This window comes from Microcebus murinus, chromosome 13 (assembly GCF_040939455.1).
Source record: "Microcebus murinus isolate Inina chromosome 13, M.murinus_Inina_mat1.0, whole genome shotgun sequence".
In the NCBI taxonomy this organism is placed as follows: Eukaryota; Metazoa; Chordata; class Mammalia; order Primates; family Cheirogaleidae; genus Microcebus; species Microcebus murinus.
In genome coordinates, this window is record NC_134116.1 from 18,521,801 (window position 1) to 18,543,463 (window position 21,663).

The window sequence follows — 21,663 nt, forward strand, 5'->3', positions numbered from 1 at the left end:
ATTACATTCTGAATATTTTACCATTTACCAGCTCAAACACGAGGTCCCGTGTGCACAAGGAAGTGTGCTCAGTGACAGATTCATGGTCAAGGTCCGGCTGGCTTTGGGGACCTCTGGTGACGATCTCCCGTAGGCCGCGAGATGGCATCGGGCTCTGAAAGCTCACACGTTCGTTTGGAGGGCATGTGCCTTTCTGAAGACCGAAGGAAGAACTTGTCACCCCTGACTATGCTGACTCCTCCCGTCCCAAGGCCCTTGTAACACGAGAAATAGCTTCCTGGGTAGTAACGCTGTCCACTTTTCTTACTGACATGAGCTGTAAGTTGAGCACTGGCCGTGATGCTAACTTTAGAGACTAAGCAACACCTTTAGTACTATAAACTGAAGCAATTCCAACCAACCTCACAAGAGCTAAAGGCTAGGGTTTCACCTGGCAGTCACTAAAAAAATTGAACCGGTTAAACCGGTAAACAGGATGAAAACACAAAGTTGCTCAGAATGGAATCTCCTCTTCTTGCAGAAGGGCTGGTTGAGGAGGGTGGTGACGATGGTGGCAGGAGTAACCCAAGAGGCTACCTGCAAGGGACTGCAAGGGTTACACGTCACACCCATCTGACACCTTGCTTTGTTCTCAACATGAACATTTTTAATTTATTCCATTTAGAAGGTCCCAATCGTCTCTTTCTTATTAAATGCAAATCATTTGCAATTTCCCTGCAATCTCAGGGAACACTTCATTCAGCAGGCAGTACCGGGCAGCGGAACCCAACAGGGTCCTCTCTGGTTATAAGAAGCACACAGGCAAGTAGAAATCAGATCCGATGGAAGAAGGGATGTCCCAAGGGAAGGGGAAGAGCAAAGGGCAGCAGAACTCCCAGGAGAAAAGTGATTCTGAGCTATGCATTAAGAAAACCTGGGAACTTCCTTTCCAAAGCCCCCCTGGCTTGCTGTTTGCCGCCTGCACTCATGAGTCAGTACTGTTCACCTTTTAGATGCCCGGGCGCTGCTGTCAATAGGACAGAGTTTCACCGAGTGCACAGTTCAATAAATAGAAAGGAATTCAGCTTCTTGTTTAACAGCAAAGTGCAATTTAATCTTCTATCTATATAAGTGGGAAGCTGGAAGCTATTCCGGGAGGCCCGAAGAATTAACTACAGAGCTAGGGACACTTATGCTTTGCTAAACTGTAGGCCGGTTCCTCTGTCCCGCTCCTGAGCACACGTCCCTCCCCCAAAGCACGGAGGACATGGAGCTTCTCCCAACGTCCCCCACTCACCCCCTGCCAAATAAAAGTGCCCACAGCCTCAACGGTCAGTATATTTTCGCTTATACAGCAATCTACTTGAGTGTGTGGGAGTCCCCACACATCAGCCCCGCGAGGTTCCCTACACTCTCTGCCAAAGCAGATAGAGACGGGGAGTTGATAAATAAATGCGGTAGAAATTTCAGATCAATTTTATTCAACATTGAGCCAAAAGAACTGTCTCCTTGGAAAAGATTTCTGAAATGTCAGTTCACACCGGGAGCCAGAGAACCAAAACAACAAAACCTGCCGCATCTGGCTGAGCTCCTGTAACTTTAGGAATTTATCGGCATCGACAGAGAAGCTGGCAAGACACCAGGCGCACCCAGCTTAATGGTAACAAGTTGTGTGGGGTTTTGTAACGAGGACCGGGATGGTAGAAAAGCGCAAACCTCCAAAGACAACGATTCACAGAGATTGAAAAGGCGCAAAACTGCTTGCAAAGTAGAATTTTCAATGGAAAAATGAAAAAAGAAAAAACAAAACAAAACCAAAAAAAGGATGTATGCCTCCAACTGCCCAAGCAGGGACGAGGCCCAGTGATTTGCAGGAGGAGAAGGGACAGGGCTGAGCAGCAGCTGGACTCGCTCTTAGCACGCTGAGATCAGAGCGATGCACGTCCCAGCACCAGGCAAACTGCCCTGACACCCACATACAGCAGCCCCAACACAGGGCCCAGGTCGCGTGCACCCCAGTATAGCAGATCCGCCAGATTTCGTCATCCCAGGAGGCAGGTGGCTTCTGCCCGCTCCTGGCCGCCCTCACCCTCTTCACTAACTGGAGGACCAGTGTGGAGGTGTGCGATTGATGGCAGTTCATTCAGAAAACACAAAATGGCGAAGTTGTCGTCATCGTCTCTTCCTGGAACCCCTCATTCCTGCATCCAGTGGCCCTCCTGCCGTGGCCACATGATGTCTAACAGTCTACACATGTCTAACACTGGGGACCTGGCAAGAACCCCCCCTTGACGCTCTACCTGCCCCAATCCTCCACTCCCCCCCACCCTTCTCATATTAGCAATGGGCAACACCATCTATCCGGCCACTCAAGTTAAAAATCTAAGTGTCCCCCCAACTTTCCTCAGACTCCACCTCCGACTCATCACCAAGACAGGGGACCCTACATGCAGCACATATTCCAAATGCACCCACTCTGCTCCACGTCCACTGCAACCGACCTCCTGGCCGCCACGGTCTTGGCCTGGACCACTGTCACGGCTTCCTCCCTGCAGTCCCCGGGAATTCCCCCTCCCACAGCACCCACACTGCTCTCTCAACACTGCGTGTCTCAGAGCCTCTGCCCCTCCCTGCACTGACCCCAGCGCCCCTGCCACACTGGCCTCCCTTAAGTGCCAGGACGTGTGGAGCTCATTCCTGCCGGGGGCATCCTACTGACTGCTCTGTCTCTCTGGAAAGCTCTTCCTCGAGAAAGCACTGACAGATGCTCCTCGCTTCCTCTAGAGGCGCCCCAGACCCACCAGTCTGAAGCCATCACCCAGTCACTTCCTATCACATCATCCTGCTTCAGTTACCTAAAGAGCTCTTCCCGTGATCTGATGTTTTTCTTGTTTATTTAACCATTTTGCCTGTTTCCGTGAGACTCAAGACTCGTCTTTTCACCATGATAGTCCCTGTGCCTAGAACATGCTCACACACAGTGCACACCTAATAAACACTGTTGCCCAAATGAACGTCTTCACCTCTTTGATAAATCACTGTCAGCGGCCCAAGGTACTGTACTCTGTACCAAGAGGGATGAGAAAGACATGGTGACCTTGGTCTTAAACAGCCATCGCTTGAGATGCACGTGTGACAAGAACTGGTTGGTCAGACTAGTGTGCTGTGAAGGGTACTCTTGAGAGAGAGACATTCTATCTTTCTGTGCTCCTGCAGCTTGGCTCTGTGTTGGAATACATCTGTCTTGCCTCAGATTATAGACTGAGCAGTAGTCGTGATGCTGTTGATGATGACGATGGTGATGGTGGTGGTGGTGATGGCAGTGGTGGTGACAGTGGTAGTCGTCGTGATAGTGAAGATAATGGTGATAGTGGTAGTGATGACAGTTAGCATTTATAGTGTTCCTACTGTATTCCAGCCACTCTGTACACTAGTGCTTATCCGCAAAACAACCCTGGCCGAGCAAGCATTACAGTCTGCATTGTTGAGGGAAATTAACAACGGCACAGAGGGAGCGAGTAACTGGCCAGTCACACAGCTGGCGAGTGGCAGGAATAATGGCTGGAGGCCAGGCATGATCCAACGCTCCCACTTCTCCTACTTGGCCACACTTTCAAAGAAACTGACTGACAGTTCATGTCAAATCCACCTATCCAAGGCAACAGCAAAGACAGTCTTCAGTTAACATTTTGGCTTCACAGAAAAGCTTTACTTCCCAAAACTGCCTCATGATGTGATAGATCTAACATGGAAAATATGACATTAACAGGTTGTAAACCCAGTTCACTTCACATCACAGCCTTAAAGAAACCAGGTCTTAGGGAAAATGTACTTTTCTTCCCTCCATTTTTAGAGGCAGAGCTGGGAGAGAGGAGGGTTAAATTATTAAGCACAGAGCATGCTGGCCAAGCAAATATTATGAACATTTTTATTTAATCAAATCAGAGTATTAATTTTCTCTTTCCTCTGTACGCTGTAGCAAAAAATATCCAGGTTCCAAACCACTAACCTTGTGAGTTCTTCTTGGAGTTGTGTGTGGTCAGGTGGAAAGAATTTCACCACAAACTTAACAACAACATGCTTTGGCCCTAAAGAAGAAGCAAAAAAGCAATGAAGCATTTATTGATTTGTAATTCAAATGCCATTAAAGAAAACGACTTTACAGGGTATATTACACCAAACAATGCGTCTCATCCCAAGCGCCTAAGAGTACATCTGCCAACCACCAAGTCACTCAACAACTGGCCAAGTTTGGCTACTAACTCACACTTCCATATCGTGGGGAAATAGGTACCTGTTTTTAAAAAATACTATGGCAAAGGTATTACATTGAGCCATTAAAGTTTTTCTCTGGAGACTTCAATTATACTAAGGTTTTAAAAAAATTATACTCAGGTATCTTAAGAAATATATCTACAATTGTCTGCTTTTATCCAAATATAGGATTTGGATAATTTGAGAAAAAGATAATGAAAATATAAATCAGTTATGCAATTTATTATATTTAACTATGTACAAGGCTAATGTGCTCATTATGTCTGTTTCTAGCAACCTAGGTGCTCTCCTGAGCTCTGGAGAGAAAACATAAACAAGACGTGGCCCTGCCTCTGTCAGCCAAAGCCTTTACGACTGTCTTATAAACCATCGTACCAATGAGTTAAGACAAAACCGGGAAGCAGGTAGAGGGCAGGGGGAGGGAGACTATGAACAATATGGATAACTTTTCTTTTCGGAATTAAAACAGAACAAATAAATTATAAGATAATACTCTGTGATCTAGGGCAGAGGTTTCTGTTAATGTGCAAACTACAATGCAAGAGCAGTGCCATAAGGTCTGCCATTGGGAATGACAGCAATGCATTTACATTCTACGAGATACAAGGTATTATCACGAAATTCAAATTTTAATAGTGATGGTATAAAAGCAAAAAATGTCTTGTTTGTTGTTGTTCTTTTCATGATCGAACACAAAAAGTAGATTTTGTGTTAAAATTTCTGAGACCATACATTCAGGTTTAGAAAAAAACGAAAACGCTACCATAAGCTGACAATGTCAGCAATATATACAAAATCAGGAGAAAACAGCAAGGCTTTGGAAATACCGAAGCCAAGAGAAGCTGGGCTTCTTTTCCCTGATAACTCTGAGAATCAGCAGAAACCCCCGCATGTCAACTGTGGAGCACAGAGTCACAGCAGCAGAACGAGGAAGACAGGAAGGCCACGCTGTTTCCTCTCGGCAATTTTCACAGAGAAGAAACTAAATAAGGCTGCTGGGATCCTTGGAAAACCTGAAGCTAGGAAGATGCTAGCACTCAATGCGAGGTGACAGCTTTGTCACACTGGGTCAGTCATGATACAAAGAGATAACAGCCCTGCTCTGGCTCTGACTGGACAACAGTGGAGTGTGTCCGCAGGGCTGCCCTGCAGAGACACCTTCCCAAATTCTGCCTGAACCACTGCAAGGGCAATGTCTGTCTTCTCTACTGCATGCTGCCTGGCCCTTCGGGCCTGGGGGCATTTCTTAGCAACTCTTCCCACACCCAGGATGAAGACACCCAGTGGCCATTTAAAGGATGGCCTTTTCATTTTCAGCATCAATAACTGCTTGATTTAAATTACAGAAGATCAACGTCAATTTCCACTGTGGAGGGGCCGCACAGCCATTGCGCTGGGTGTTTATTACACCCACACAAATTGCTCTAAGTGGCGCAGTGGGGTTTCTTAATCAGACATAGAAACAACCCCACAGGTATTGTGAGCTTCATGCTCAACTGGAGGGATGTGGGTTTGTCACCATCCTCAGACTTCTGGGCAGTGAGGGACTATTTGGGATGACTTTGTGAACAGAGTTTTGACCTTAAATTTTAGTGCAAAGCAGAGACAGGGGAGTGAGGGGAGAGAAAAAGCAAGTGTTCTCTTTCCTCGCTCCTCTCTTACACCTTCCTTCATCTTTTCTTACTAACACAGAGTCTAAATGCATGCCAGTCTCCCTTCGGAGTTCTACTTGCTGTTCAGAAACCACACACACCCACACTCACACTCACTCACACACACACACGCACGCACACGCACGCACACGCACGCTTTTGGGCATTGTTTTCCCCCAAAACACGTGCATTCTGATTTCACAGCCTTTGAAGGGTGAAGACACAAAACCTGAAATCAATTTTATGAATAAGTGGCTCTACTTTTCCCCTCTGAAAGTGACAGTAAGAAACAATGGCATAGACAAGACAAGCCCAATTATCCTGGGGTTACTATTCATATAATAGCAAGCTCCAGCTGTTAATCAAAACGGTACTTGATTTCCCAAGCAAGGTTTTGATTACCAAATTGTTATATTAATACATTAAAATTGCAGAAGACACACAGTTTAACTGTGCGTGGACTGGTAGACGACGAAAGGTAATCGAGGGGTAAAAAGAAAAATCTCTACCACGTTGGCTTCAAACACAGGGCAAGAGTCATCTAGACATGCAAACATCTGCCTTTCTGTTTCACATCCCTGTTAAACATACGGTGCATACTTACTTCGAATCTGTTTCACAATAGGTTTTAAGAGATCCAGCCACACCTAAAAGGGAAAAAAGAACAGATTGAGATACAAGTTCTCAATGTAAAAGTGCAAGTGTTTTGAGACTTTATTTGAAGCTATTTAAAATCAAAATATTTTGGAGTTACACGGGGCTGTTTCCTTTTTCCCCAGAATGCCATCTCTTCCATTGTCTACCACTTTTATAGAACCAATCTGAATTTTGCTGATATTATCCCTGTGCTTGAAAATTAAAATCTCTCCTAGACTCAGATAAATAGTTAACAGTTAACTAAGAATTTTTGTACTTCCATTTGTACCTTTATCATTTTTACCTATTTGGGAAATATTAATGAATGATCACATATCTGGCTACTAGCTGAGTGAAATATGCACACTCCGTATTGAAACAGAACATGTCATGCGTGAACAGCACATTTTTGAGGGGATATGGAAAAAGAATGAGTATTTATAGAACAGCACCTCTGTAACACACACTACCTATAAGCTATTGACTACTCCAAACAAAGCTGGAAGGATTCGTGTTACCCTGAAATGAAACATGAGACTTGCAGAAGTTAATAATTTGTCCTAGGTCTCTCAGCTAGAGAGTGGCAGAGCTAGGACTGGAATCAGGTCTGTACAACTTCAAAGTCCAGACTCTTCATCACATGCCCACTCCTTGGCAAATAGGAGAGAAACCAGCTGCCCTTATTAATAAAGTGAAAGTTAACCATATTATCCCATTTCAAGTGTTCTTTTCTTTAAACTCCCTTTGAACTTCTGGTCATTTAGAGAATTCTATGGAAGCTCATATTTGCATATATGACAAAAACAAAATTGGTGTGCTTGATATAGAGGGTTTTACAAGTAAATAAGAAAAAAAGAATAGCCCCGTTTAGAAAACTATGCAAAGAACCACAGACAATTTACAAAGAGAAATTGCCAACGGCTAACAGGAAAATGTTGAAGTTCAGGAGTAATTTGCATTAGAAATGCAGATTAAAACAATAAAATACCATTCAACCCATTACATTTGCAACGAGGTAGGGCGGTATATACACTTGAGTGTTTGCATTTTATAATACCCCAACCTGGCCAGGGAGCTGGGAAGTGGGCACTGTCTTACTCTATTGATGGATGTATGAATTGCTACAACTTTTCTGCAGATTTATTAGGGAATGTCTAAAGTCTAGAAAGTATTACTCAGCCATTCTACTTTTGTAAATTATGCATTTATGCATACGAAGATTTATGTACAATGAATACTAATTGTACCATTTTTATAGTAGCAAAATCTTTTCATAATAACCTAAATAAAAGAGAGAAAGAAAATAACATACATCAATATGACACATTACCACGCAGGCATTAAAAATTATGTTCCTGATGAACATTTTAAAATGTGGGAAAATGTGTTTGGCAGGTTGGATGTTAGGTGATTTCTTCTTTTCTTTTTTGCCTTTCTATATTATCCAAATTATCTTAAATGAACACTTACAATTATCATAAGGAAGAACCTAAACATTTTAAATTTCTCCTTATTTGGTTTAACTTTTCCCCATCACCTTTTTTTTTTTTTTTGTGAAAATATTTACACACAACCCATCACCTTTTTGAAATAAGATTCTATGATAAAATCCCCACGTGCAGTACATTCCCCACCCTCTCCTGCTCTCCTGCAAGAGAAGAAATTGACACTGATCACCCCTCTCCACTGTCATGCCCATTAGCTTTAATCTAAAATGGGAGAGAACCATCATTTGAAACAGTGAGTTTCATTTGTCAAATCTATTCCTTTCCTGCCAAGAACCCCAAAAGCTACAAAAGCTTCAAAAGTATCTCCCCCTGATACAGATAAGAAAACTGAGATTCAGAGAAGAGCAGCCCGAAGTTGGAACTCAAACCCTGGGTTCTAGGAACACAATGACAAGAAAAACAGTCGGGGTTCCTGCTCCGTGGAGCTCACAGTCTAGCGAGGAAGACAGACAGGGGCTAATAAAACCTCCTAACCAGACACAAATGCAAGGAACGAGAGCCCCAGAGGACTGGAAGCAGCTGGGATGGAGACGTCTGCCCCACTCGCGGCGTTCTGTGTTCTCTTACGTGGTGGTCAGCCAGGTGTGGCCACCAGAAGAGAGACGTGGAGAAACAAAGCATATCACACTCACGGGTCCTAGAGACAGGCGGCACAGCACACCACACAGGGCCACGCAGGGACACACCAGGGTGTTCAGGAAACAAGAGAGAGGAGCCAGGGAGAGCCTGGGCCTTTACTGAGATTCCCCCGGGCAGGGCAGGGCAGGGCAGGGCAGGGCAGAGTACGGGACTGGCTACTTGTTCTAAATGATTCCGGCTGGCCCTAAGCTATAGGGCTGGTCCTTAGTCGCTGTTCCCAGGCCCTGGGAGGATTCAGGCAGAGCAATACTGCATCCAGGGGTGGACTGGCCAGAGAAAGGCGGCACAGCTTGGGACTGGTTAGCGTGTCTGAGAGGCGAGCTCCCGGCTAGCCCTGGGAGGGGCAGTCTCTCTCCAGCCAGGAAAGGCTTTTCATTAAATAAAATCTCAAAGCACCATAATATGCATAAAATGAAATTAAGGTATATATTTATACAATACACATGGGGGGAACAGAGGTAAGGGAAACCTCCCCTGACCACGCCACACAAAGACAGGCAGTCAAAACCCTTGTCTAGGTGCTCCAGGGAAAAGAGCTGTGGCTGCAGGGCCAGGTTGGGGGGGGGGGGGTCGGGCAGGAAGGGCCCGACCCCACGGAGGCCTGGCAAAGATGTTTCTTCCTCCTCCTAAACGCAATGCAAGGATTTTCCACATGGGGCTGACTTGATTCCATCTGCATTTTAAAAGGATCAGTCTGGCAGTGTGAGAACAAGTTAGAAGGAGCAAGAATGGATGCAGGTTGATCTGTAGCCAATTGTCCAGGCAAGACAGGATGGTATTTTGGACCAAGAGGGGACAGACGTAGCGTTGGGGAAAGTGGGTGGATTCAAGAAACACTGAAGAGGCAAAAACCAGTGGAACTTCCTGGTGGACAGAGGAAAGAGACCGGCCAGGAGGACACTGAGGTTTTGCTGCCTTTGCCCTCCCCAGAGACGGGGAGCATGGGACGGGGGACGACCAGGCCTGGGAGGGTCTAGCTGTGCTGATTTCCTGGGCTGGCCCGGGATCGTGCAGAAGAGACAATCTGGAAACAGTGGGGTACAAGCATCTAGAACTCAGAGGAGATGTTCGGCAGGAGGTCTTGCATTAGAAGTGGCCACCACCCTGACTCCACGCAGGGGAAGCTGGCCTGCGCAGAGGCCGGAGAACAAGACGCTGGGGGGCACAGCAGGAGGGGAAGTGAGCAGAGAACTGTGGCACGGAAGCCACAACATGACAATGCTTCCCCAGGGAGAAATATCGAGAGCTGCTGAAAGACCAAATAAGATGAGAGCTGGTGTACCTGCCGGGGGCCGGATTCGCGAGGGGTCTGAAGGTCACTGGGTGGGAAGAGGATGACCGGCCTGGCGTGAAGCAAGAGGCAACAGCGCAGAGGTAGGGGTTGAGAAACCCAATGAGGGCGTTGTTCACGTGGCTTGTCTTTAATCGGAACGACTGAGCGAGAGGGAATCTGCCATTGTCCTGAGACCTGCCATGATGTGAGGAGACAGCGCTGGGTCCCAGGGCACTGGCTCGGGGCAGAAAGAAGAACCACTCTCCCCAGCCAGACAGAGGGGACAGGCTGATGACAGCAGCGAGGAGGTTTACGTTTCTGTGTTGAGAAGATAAAAAGGTTCCTACGTGGCATCTCTATTTCCTTTGTAAAACCAGAGGGTGGAGGATTAAGCAGAGTGGTTTCGAAGCAGCTGTGCTGTGTGGGCGAGCGAGTGCACCGAGCGCCGGCCCGCCCGCCCGTGAGCCTGTGAGCCTGTCACCCTACGCGCTGTCAGCGCCCACGGCGGCCTCAGGGGACCGGTCACTGCCAGCGCGGCCACGGAACCCGCCTAAACTTCTGCAAATTACCCAGGACGAATCATCTACGCTTTGGCAATGTAGTTGCCAATTTCATGAATTGTTTTGAAACATCTCTCCTCTGTTTTTGGCATTTCCGTGGAAAGCATCAAATACAAGCACCGACTTGAGCCAAGCGAGCATGTGGTTTCCTAACACGTGGGGCTGGGAACGCAAGATCGGCCCGAGTGAGCCTGGTGGGGCAGAGCTCTGCGGCGCCAACGCTGCACGGCGCAGATCACATCACAGCCAAACTAGCCTGGGAGAACCCATCCAGTCACCAGGCAGGTTGGCATCTGCAGAGCTGAGGACAAAGGTCTGGCCCGCGGAGGAGGGCTTAGAGCACTACAAATGAATGGGCTGGGAGCGGCAAGAAGAAACGAGGTTGCTGCTCCACTGGAGTTAAAGCCCCGTGGCTGGTGTGTAGGGAAGGCCACGGGGCAGCAATCCGAGCTGGACCAGGTCATCCTGGACTAGCCACTCGTGCATTCAACCCGAGCAGACAGAAATGAGTGCCAGGTGAGTTCAAAGGTAACAGACACACCATCATCTTTCTCACCCGGCCAGTGGCTCTCTACAGGGTCACACTGGTAATGATCTCTTTATCCCCAAACCACACCCCCGTCCTCAGGGAAATCCACGCTCTGGTCTCCTGAGCACACCCACACATCCACGTGTGTGCATCTCCTGACCGGGAAGGAATTTGGTTAGAATGAATGGCCTTCTAGAGAAATCTCACTCCCAGTCGGTAGAACTCCAAGACGAACCTGCTCACTAGGTCCGGGAACGTCTCCTGCCGGGATGTGAAGGCCTTACTGCGTTAGTTTGCTCAGACTGCCATAACAAAGTACCACACACCGGGGGCCCAAACAGCAGAAATTTATTTCTCCAAAGCCTGGAGGCTCCAGGTGTCAGCAGGTGTGGTTTCTCCCAAGCCACTCTCTTGGCTTGCAGATGTCACCTCGCTGTGGCTTGTCACCTCGCTGTGTCCTCATGTGGTGTTTCCTCTCCATGCATATCTCTGGTGTCTGTGTGCCCAAGTGGCCTCGTCTTATTAGGACACCCATCAGGTTGTCCTCTAATGACCACCCTCTAATGACCTCATTTTAACATCATCACCTCCTTAAAGATCCTGTCTCCAAAGACACATTGTGCAGTGCTGGGGTTAGGGTGCTTCCATATACAAACTTTATAGGGGACACAATTCACTCCCTAACACTTACCTTTCACAATTGGGTTAAAGGACAGCTTTCTGGCCCATCTTGCCTGCACTGCAGTCAGGCTCCCTGATTTCCTCTGATCCTACTTTGCTTACAATCCCTCCCCATCCTTTTGGGATGCGTGCTCTGCAATGAAATACAGTCACACGTGGCTTAACAATGGGGACACATTCTGAGAAGTGCATCTGGGACCATCTCATCATTGTGCAAATATCGCAAAGTGTACCCACACAGACCTACACAAACCTCACCTACTACATACCTGGCTATATGGTACCACCTACTGCTCCTGGGCTACAGGCCTGTATAGCATGTGACTGCACTGAATACTCTGTGCAGTTGTGACTCAGTGGTAAGTACTTGTGTATCTAAACATAGAAAAGGTACAGTAAAAAATATAGTATTATAATCTCATGGGACCACTGTCATATATGTAGACTGCCATGCACCAAAACATTACACAGCATATGACAATACTTTGAGGTGAGAAGAAATGCTTTAATGCCAACGTATCAAAGGTAAGGCAAGGTGAAATCGCTATTCCCAAAGCCGTTCTCTTCCTTCTCTAAACTTTTTTCCCCCTATTATTTTGGTGGGTGATATTGTAGGTTGGTTTTATAGGCAAGTGGAATGTTTGAGGTATTATGGAAAGGGTCTTAGTAATTACTCTTTTTGTTATTCCGAGGTATTCTTTATTCTGTTATCTACTAGTCTAACACTAATATAGCCAGTTCAGTTTTAAAAACCAGATTAAGGAAACAAGAACCAACCATATGCTGCCTACAGGAAACAAACTGCAAATATAAAAACAGAAATAAGTTAAATGAAAAAGGGTAGAGAAAAAGGCATGCCATGCTAACATTAATAATAATTTAAAAACTGAAGCCGGGCGCGGTGGCTCACGCCTGTAATCCTAGCTCTTTGGGAGGCTGAGGCGGGCGATCCTTTGAGCTCAGGAGTTCAAAACCAGCCTGAGCAAGAGTGAGACCCCGTCTCTACTATAAATAGAAAGAAATTAATTGGCCAACTAATATATATATAGAAAAAATTAGCCGGGCATGGTGGCGCATGCCTGTAGTCCCAGCTACTTGGGAGGCTGAGGCAGGAGGATTGCTTGAGCCCAGAAGTTTGAGGTTGCTGTGAGCTAGGCTGACGCCAAGGCACTCACTCTAGCCTGGGCAACAAAGTGAGACTCTGTCTCAAGAAAAAAAAAAAAAAAAAAAAAAAACTGAACTGGCTATATTAGTATTAGACTAGTAGATATCAGAATAAGAATATTCCTAGGTACTCCTAGGAATAACAAAAGGAGTAATTTCTTAATGATAAGGCAGTCAATTAGTCAAGAGCACAACATAATCCTAAATATTTATACACTTACTGGAATTTCTAAATACATGATGGGAAAACTAGTGAAAGTAAATGAGAAATACAGTCATATACCATCTAATGATGGTTCAGTCAACAACAGACTACATATATGACAGTAGTCCCATTAAATTATAATACCATGTTTTATGTTTAGATACATAAATACTGTATGTTTTATGTTTAGATACACAAATACCACTGTGTTACAATTGCCTACAGTATTCTGTAAAGTCACATGCTGTCTGTAGCCTAGAAGCGATAGGCCATACCACATAACCTCTATGTGTAGTAGGCTATATCACCTAGGTTTGTGTAAGTCTACTCTATGATGGTAGCAATCTATGATGTTCACATAACAATGAAATTGCCTAATGACACATTTCTCAGAACATACTAAGCAATACATGACTGCAGGCAAATCTACAATTATAGTTGAGAATAATTATAGAGACTTTAACATTCCTCTCTCAATAATTGATAGAATATGTAGGTAGAATTCAATAAAAATAGAGAAGATTAGAACACAATCAACCAATGTGATCTACCTGACATACATTGAATGTGCTATCTAACACAGAAGAATATATACTCCTTTTAAGTACATATAAAACACTTACTAAAACAGGTCATATTATAGACCATAAAACAAATACCAGTAAATTACTTTAAAAGCTTCACATCATACCAACTACAATCCCTGGCCATTATAAATTAAATTAAAAATCAATAATTGAAGGATTTGTGAAAAATCCCCATATATTAGAAAATGAAGTAACATACCTTCAAATAAAGAAGAAATCAAGGGGGAAATTAGAAGGTATTTAAAACTGAATGACAATAAAGACACAATAAATCACAATTTGTGGGATGCCACAAAAAAACCCTATCAATTTAAAAATAATCTATTAGTATAGAATCTAAACACAAGCATTCTACAAAATTAGATAATTCAGATAAGCAAAATTTTAAAAATACATTTCACCATCAAGAGATTAGTTTCAACACCTTAGTGCAGTGGCTCTCGAATTTGAGCATGTGTCAAAATCGCCCTAAGTAAAAGCTTGTTAGAACATGCACCATTGGACCCTGCTCCCAGAGCTCCTAATCAGAGAGTTTGCATTCCTAGTCAGTTCCCAGGTGCTGCTGACGCTGTGTTGGTCTGGAGGCCATGCTTTAATGGCCGCTGCCTTAGCATATATATTCCCAGATCGCTTACATGTGATGCGTGTGGATATGAACACTCGTGCTTCTTACAAAGCAAAATGAGATATTCTTTTTTTTTTTTTTTTTTTTTTTTGAGACAGAGTCTCGCTTTGTTGCCCAGGCTAGAGTGAGTGCCGTGGCGTCAGCCTCGCTCACAGCAACCTCAAACTCCTGGGCTCGAGTGATCCTTCTGCCTCAGCCTCCCGAGTAGCTGGGACTACAGGCATGCGCCACCATGCCCGGCTAATTTTTTATATATATATCAGTTGGCCAATTAATTTCTTTCTATTTTATAGTAGAGACGGGGTCTCGCTCTTGCTCAGGCTGGTTTCGAACTCCTGACCTTGAGCAATCCACCCGCCTCGGCCTCCCAAGAGCTAGGATTACAGGCGTGAGCCACAGCGCCCGGCCCAAAATGAGATATTCTTTTAAATTTTAATAACATTTTATTTAACCCCATCTATGTAAAATATTACCATGTAAACAATCAACAGAAAGACATTATTAATGAGATGTTTTGCATTTTGGGGTACTCTCTGGAATCCCTCTTATATTCCACTTAGAATCTAGACACTTAAGATTACATTTCTATTTGCACTAGTCACATTTCAAGCGCTCATTATCTGAAGCTCAAGAACTTTGTATAAATGGAAATATACAGTACGTACTCTTGTATAAAATTTCTGTCACTCTGCATAATGTGATACACCATGCCTTGTTTATCCATTCTTTCACTGATAGACACTTGTGTGGTTTCTAGTTTGGGACTGTTACAAATGAAGCTGCTATGAATATTCTTGTGTGCTTATTTTATGAACATATGCTTTCACTTCTCTTGCATAAATACTTAGGAGTGGAATTGCGATGTCAAAAAATAATTGGTGTAGGCTGGGCACAATGGTTCATGCCTGTAATCCTAGCACTCTGGGAGTCTGAGGCAGGGGGATCGCTCAAGGTCAGGAGTTCAAAACCAGCCTAAGCAAGAGCGAGATCCCGTCTCTACTAAAAAATAGAAAGAAATTAATTGGCCAACTAAAAATATATAGAAAAAATTAGTCGGGCATGGTGGCACATGCCTGCAGTCCCAGCTACATGGGAGGCTAAGACAGAAGGATCACTTGAGCCCAGGAGTTTGAGGTTGCTGTGAACTAGGCTGATGCCACAGCACTCTAGCCTGGGTGACAAAGTGAGACTCTTGTCTTAAAAAAAATAATAATTAGTGTATATTTAGTGTAAGAAGAATCTACCAGACCCTTTTCAGAATTGTTTTATAACTTAATTTTTTCCCAAAGATTTCTACCTTTCCATTTTATAAACTTTGCTCTCATTAAATACTCTGACAATATTCAAATTCCTCCAGTTGACTAAAGAATGTCCTTACTGACAGTCGGTCAAAACTGACAGTCCAATCCAGGGCCATCCTTCATATCTGTTTATGTTTATTAAGTCTCTTTTAACATATCCTAATACTCACTCCTTTCCCTTTTTAATGGACATTGACCTATTGAAGGAATTTGTGAATAAAATTTAAACTGGAAATTGTAAGATATGTTTTTATTTACTTACAAGAAGAGCTTTAAATAAAAATTAACCCTTTGCATTCACTTGTTTTCTCGATTCCTTAATTCTACTCGGGATTTAATTTTTTAAATACCCCAGATTTTACAAAGCATGGCAGTAGAATAAAAAACTGCAGTTTCTTTTCATACAAACTTATTTATTTGGATTTTTTATATTTCAAATTATTGATACATTCAAAGAGTAATTTTAATCTCTATAATTTTTGCTAACTGTGTCGAGTCACACTCGACATCCGAGTGCAAAGGGTTAAAGACAGATCTGTAAACCAAAGTACAAAATCCAATGTAGTACAGTTGATCCCCTATGTATTTGTGTACTGAATTCATCAAGTAGGATCTGTCATTCCAGATACATATAAAAGGAAGTTTTGGAATAAAATCAAGACTTGAAATTACAAGGCAATACCTAGGGTTGCAGGGAACCTTTACCTGGAGGGAAACTTTAGCATGTGGAACCTTTGCTTCTTAAGAAGGACTCAGCAACAGACTTCAGGCATAGAACTTATAAAAACATCAACTACTCAAGTTTAACTATTTTTAAATTATTTGCTTCATTTTCATTAGCTTCGAAAAATTCATTTCAAAGAATTTCACTTGGGTATTATGGCTTAATTGAAAGTTTAAAAACCTTGTGATAAGAAGACAATGTAAGATCTACCCTCTTAAATTCTTAAGTGTGCAATACAGTATTGTCAAACTACAGACACAATGCTGTACGGCCCTTTAAACTATCATTTGCTTCTTTTGTTTCATATAATACTTTTCTTTTACACCCTTTTAAAACTATTTAATCGTAAAATAACCCACAAATGCTTAAAACTACACAAAGCAAATGTGCAGCTGGGTGAATTATTAAACAGTAAACACTGTGTCCACCGAGAAAGTCAAGAGATAGAACTCTGATGGCCAACTCATCCCAAACTCAACTCTTACTTTCCCTCTAAAAGTAACCACTATCCAGAATTTCACAGTAACTGTGTAAGTTTTGTAATGGTTTATTTTACCAAATAGTGCATCTTTATACACTAGAGTTTATTCTTGCCCATTAAAAAAATTATATCTTTTAACTATCTTCTAATCTATAGCTTTCATCTTCCATCTCTTTTTTTTTCTACACTTGATCTGTTGACTTGAAGAGTTTCCCAGAGTTTGGATTTTGCTGACTGCACACTCGTGGTACTGTTCATCATGTTCCTCCATCCCCTGTAGTTTCTGCAATTTGGCAGCTGGATCCCAACTGGATCCTTCTGTCAAGGCCAAACACGGAGGAACACTCAAGAGGAACACACAAGCTTTCCTTTTTGTTTTTAAAATATCATTATGACCTTGATCCTTTTTTCTTCCTCATTTTTATGTGAAAATAGTGTTGAAGGACATGGTGGCTTGCTTTCTGAAGCTTCCTGGCTCTGGTTTTCTCCTCTCCTCTGTCATTTCTCTCTCCAGTCCTTACTGGCTCAATTTCGGCTCCCTTCTCTAATGCCTCTCCTGAGTGGTGGCCGGTCCCGTAGGGGCTTTCCTGGAATTGTCCCCTGTGGCCTCCAGTGGCTATTCAGCATTCTCTTTCCCATGCATCAGATGCTTTTTGCTTTCCTGTTTCCTCCCGTGTAGACGTGGATGGTGTGCGGGCTCTGGGGCTATTTGATGTTTCCAGCTGCTTATTCACTGGGATCTAGGGCTTACTCTGACACCTAGTTTTGCTGTAAATGTTATTCATGAGGGTTCTTTTTTTTTTTTTTTTTTTAATCTTGCTAAGCAGCTGTTTCTATGTGTGGTCTTAGTTTTTGGAAAGATTCAAAACTATGCTTTCACTGCCACCAGCACCTCCTCAGGACTCTATCCATTTTAGAAACTTAAGAGAATAATTTGAAAGCCCCTATTATGAAGAAAAAGTAAATATTTAAGGTGATGGATACCCTAAGTACCCCAATCTGATTATATGACTATTTCAAATTATCTCATGTACTCTGAAAATATGTATCAATAAAAAATAAAGAAATGCAGAATACTATTACCCTGATACCAAAACCAGACAAAGACAATGCAGAAAAAGAAAATTACACACCAATACCTCTAGTACCTATACCTTAACAAAGTATTAACAAATAAAATCCAGCCATGTATGAAAAGAATTATGTACCATAACCAAGTGGAATCTATTCCAGTATGTTCAACATTTGAAAAAAATGAATCCCTGTAACTCACCATATCAACACACTATGGAAGTCCTACCAACTGCCTAAGCACACATTTACATACGACTCAGCAATGTACTCCTGGACTTTTATCCCAGAGAAATGAGTCTTAGGTTCACTCAGAAACCTTCACACAAAGGTTGGCAGTGGCTCTATTCATAACAGCCCAACCCAAACATCCTTCAATGAACGAATGGCTAAAAAAACTGTGGCAGAGCCATCCCATGGAACACCACTCACCAATTAAAAAATAACATATGATGATACACCCGACTCAGATGGATCTCAAAGGAATTATGTGAGTGACGAAAGCCAATCTCAAAAAGCTACATACTGTATTATTCCATTTATACAACGTTCTTGAAATGACGGGATCACAGAGATAGAGGGAATGAGCGGTGGCTAAGGGCTGGGGACAGCATGAGGGAGCCGTGTGGGTGGAATAATTCTGCATCTTGACCACAGTGGTTATGCGAAGCCACATGTGAAAACACTGCATAGACCTGTGTACACAGGCGATTGCTTGCAAAACTGATAAAATCACAATAAACTGTGGATTGTGAGGGAAAAAATGATTTGTGGGCTGGACTCACTGGTTTCTGAGTTAGAATGCAAAACTGAAAGACAATAGGTATCTGAAAAGCCTACTATGTGCCATCAGACCTGCTGAGCACATTACTGTAAAATACTGGCATTAATCCTCACGAAAACCTTGTAAAATAGTCATTTATTACTCCCATTTTTTCAGATGAAGTACAAAATCAAGGAAGTTAAGAATCCCCACCTGATAAATGACAAAGCGAATGCTTAAACAGATTAACGGGCCATCATGCAGAGGTTTTGCAACCATCCTCTATAAGCCAATGAGACACCGCTCACTTACACGACTACCTCTGCTGTCCAGACTGTGCGGTTCTGAGATGGGCGGTCGGAGGGGAGGCAGCTGGGCGCGGCAGAGGGCGCGTGCTTTGGCTGAGACAGGCTTGTGGGTCAATGCTGGTTACATGCTTTACTATTAAGGGGTGGGCAAGTTGCTTCTCTGAATTGCTCACTGTACAATGCAGATGACAGAATACCTACTGTGGAGAATATCATGATGCCTTGGCACATCAAGGCACAGGGGCCAAACCTGGCCTACTGCCTGCTTTGGCATCACTCAGAAGAGTGGCTGTGACATTTTTAAGTGGTAGAAAAATATATATATATATATGTGTGTGTGTGTATATATATATATATATATATATAAACAAAAGAATCACATCTCATGACATGTGAAAACTATCTGAAACCTGAATTTCCATGTCCACATATAAAGTTTTATTGGAACACAGTCACGTTCATTCATTTTTGTATCTGTGGCTGCTTCTGTCCTGTGAAGGCAAAGTCGGGTTTTAACACAGACTCCCCCCTTGGCCACACTCTAGTCAGGCTCCTCTGCGCCCCTTTTTTTGACTACGGCTCAACCTCGGGCTTATGTATCCAGTTTTAGCAAGAATCCTGCTGAGTCAATTTAGAGAGAACGGAACCCCCTGGTTAGTTCCCTGAGCTCACCCCCCACAGCAACCTAATGGCTTTCTGGCCTTTTCCCAGTCTCCAGACTTTAGGTACCGATTAGCTGGTATATTAAGTGCAGGGTTTTGATTCCCGGGATCAATAGTGTTTCTGCCGTGGAAGGCCCAATCTATATTTTCAAAAAGTTAATTAAAAGACTTCTCAGCTCTGTGGAATGTTCCATTAGCTAAGTCTGGCTGGACCCAAGGACCGCAGCAAGCCAGACCTGCATGTAAACACAGCAATCAACTCTATTAATTTGACAAGCTACGGTACAAGTCTAATTAAAGGTGATGCATAATTGATTATTTAATAATTATCGCTATCAGTTTATTTACAATCTTGGGAAACACGTTTAGACTATGGAAAGCACTCATTCCCCCCTTAAACTTCTTAGAATCCTTACTATGAGTAATGTTCTGACTTCAGTATTATTTATGTGATGGAATGAGAGGAGGTACAGAAAGCAGGAATTCGAGTTGCCCGAGTTCAACAATTTATCACGTAGGGACAAAAGCTCACAACCTCAGGTGCTTTAGGGGATGACTAGTTTCCCATGTATCTGGTTGTGACAGCCCTGTGATTGGGCGTTTGAGATCAACCACACTTTCTCTCCGTTTGGCAGATGTATGTGCGGCCTCCCAAATGAAACCTGGCACCGGTGACAGTTACAATGGTGGTATTAAAAAATAACAGTGATGGCACCCTCATGTTCACTGCAGCATGACATGCAATAGCCAAGAGGCGGGAGTGACCCAAGTGTCCATCAGTGGATGAACAGATACACAAGATGTGGTCTATGTGCACAAGGGAAATATTAATCAGCACTAAAAACAGGGGAAATCCTGTCAAATGCTGCCACATAGATAAGCCTCAAGGACATTGTACGGAGTGAAATAAGCCAGTCATAAAAAGATAAACACTGCATGATTCCATTTACATAGATATCTAAAGTAGTCAGGCTCTTAGAAATAGAAGGTTAGAACAGTGGCTGCCAGGGGCTGGAGGGATGGGGAAATAGGAAGTTTGTTCTTGTTCAATGGTTATAGAATTTCCGCTTCATAAGATAAAAAAGTTCTAGAGATCTGCTGTACAATGTATGGACAGTTAACACTTCTGAATTGGTATACTTAAAAATGGCTAAGATGACAAATTTTTTGTTACCTGTTTTTGACCACAATAAAAAATAATGACAACAATGAAGATGACAATGGCAATAGTTCCTGTAACGAATGTGTTCTAAACACGTTAATGTGTCCCAGACACTGGGCCACATGCTAACAGATCACATTCGATCCTTTCAAAGCCCCATGAAGGGGGCAGTATGATCCCCATTTTATCCAAAAGCAAAGTGAGGCTCAGTAAGGTCCCCAGCCACCCTCCCTGCTAGGAGCACAGCAGTGATTGAGCCCTGGCACCTGACCCCAACCCCAGAGCAGACTCAGTTTCTCTGCAATGTACCCTCTGGCTGGAAAGACGGCATTGCAACGAATCCAGGAGGGAGATGCACATCTTATGCTGCCGAGCAACTTTGTCTGGGGGAAGAAAGGGAAATCCGGCTGGTTTTTATTATTCCCACAGGTGAGCTGTTCTTCCTCAGTTCATCCAATCAAGGCTAGTCCTGGCGCTTCCAAAATACATTCCATCTGGACCCTCTGAGCACTTTTCACTCATCATCTGTGCTACTGTGTGCACTTATTTCATTGCATTTTATTAACATCATAGGTCTGTCTCATGTTATAAGCGGAGAGCTTGTTGAAATTTACAAACTGATGACACCCACTGATCCAGCACCCAGAACAAGACACAGAACACAGCCAGGATGCCGGCAGCTCTCCTCATACCCCTCCAGTCACTTACACTGTCTAGTATCACAGACGGATTTTGTCAAAAGAATTTGTTTTTAAAATTATGTGCAGTTAGCTCTCAGGCTGGGATTTTGTAATCGACAGAGTAAAAGACAGAGACGCGGTCAGAACGGAACGGTAACAGAGCAGGGGCTTGCGTCTAGACAGATCTGAACTTCAATC

At 43.5% G+C, this 21,663-nt stretch overlaps 1 protein-coding gene across 5 annotated transcripts in view; it reads right to left on the bottom strand.

Moving 5' to 3' along the window:
* The window catches only part of FARP1 (FERM, ARH/RhoGEF and pleckstrin domain protein 1), a 277,566-nt gene that overhangs the window by 73,438 nt on the left and 182,465 nt on the right, over positions 1-21,663 (bottom strand). For all 5 annotated transcript variants that reach the window (XM_076009332.1, XM_012756986.2, XM_012756988.3 and 2 more), the window contains exons 4-5: positions 6,511-6,553; positions 3,989-4,067 (exon numbers count right to left, since the gene is read on the bottom strand). In XM_076009332.1, the coding sequence (XP_075865447.1) occupies positions 3,989-4,067; positions 6,511-6,553 (122 nt within the window). The remainder of the gene's footprint in view (positions 1-3,988; positions 4,068-6,510; positions 6,554-21,663) is intronic.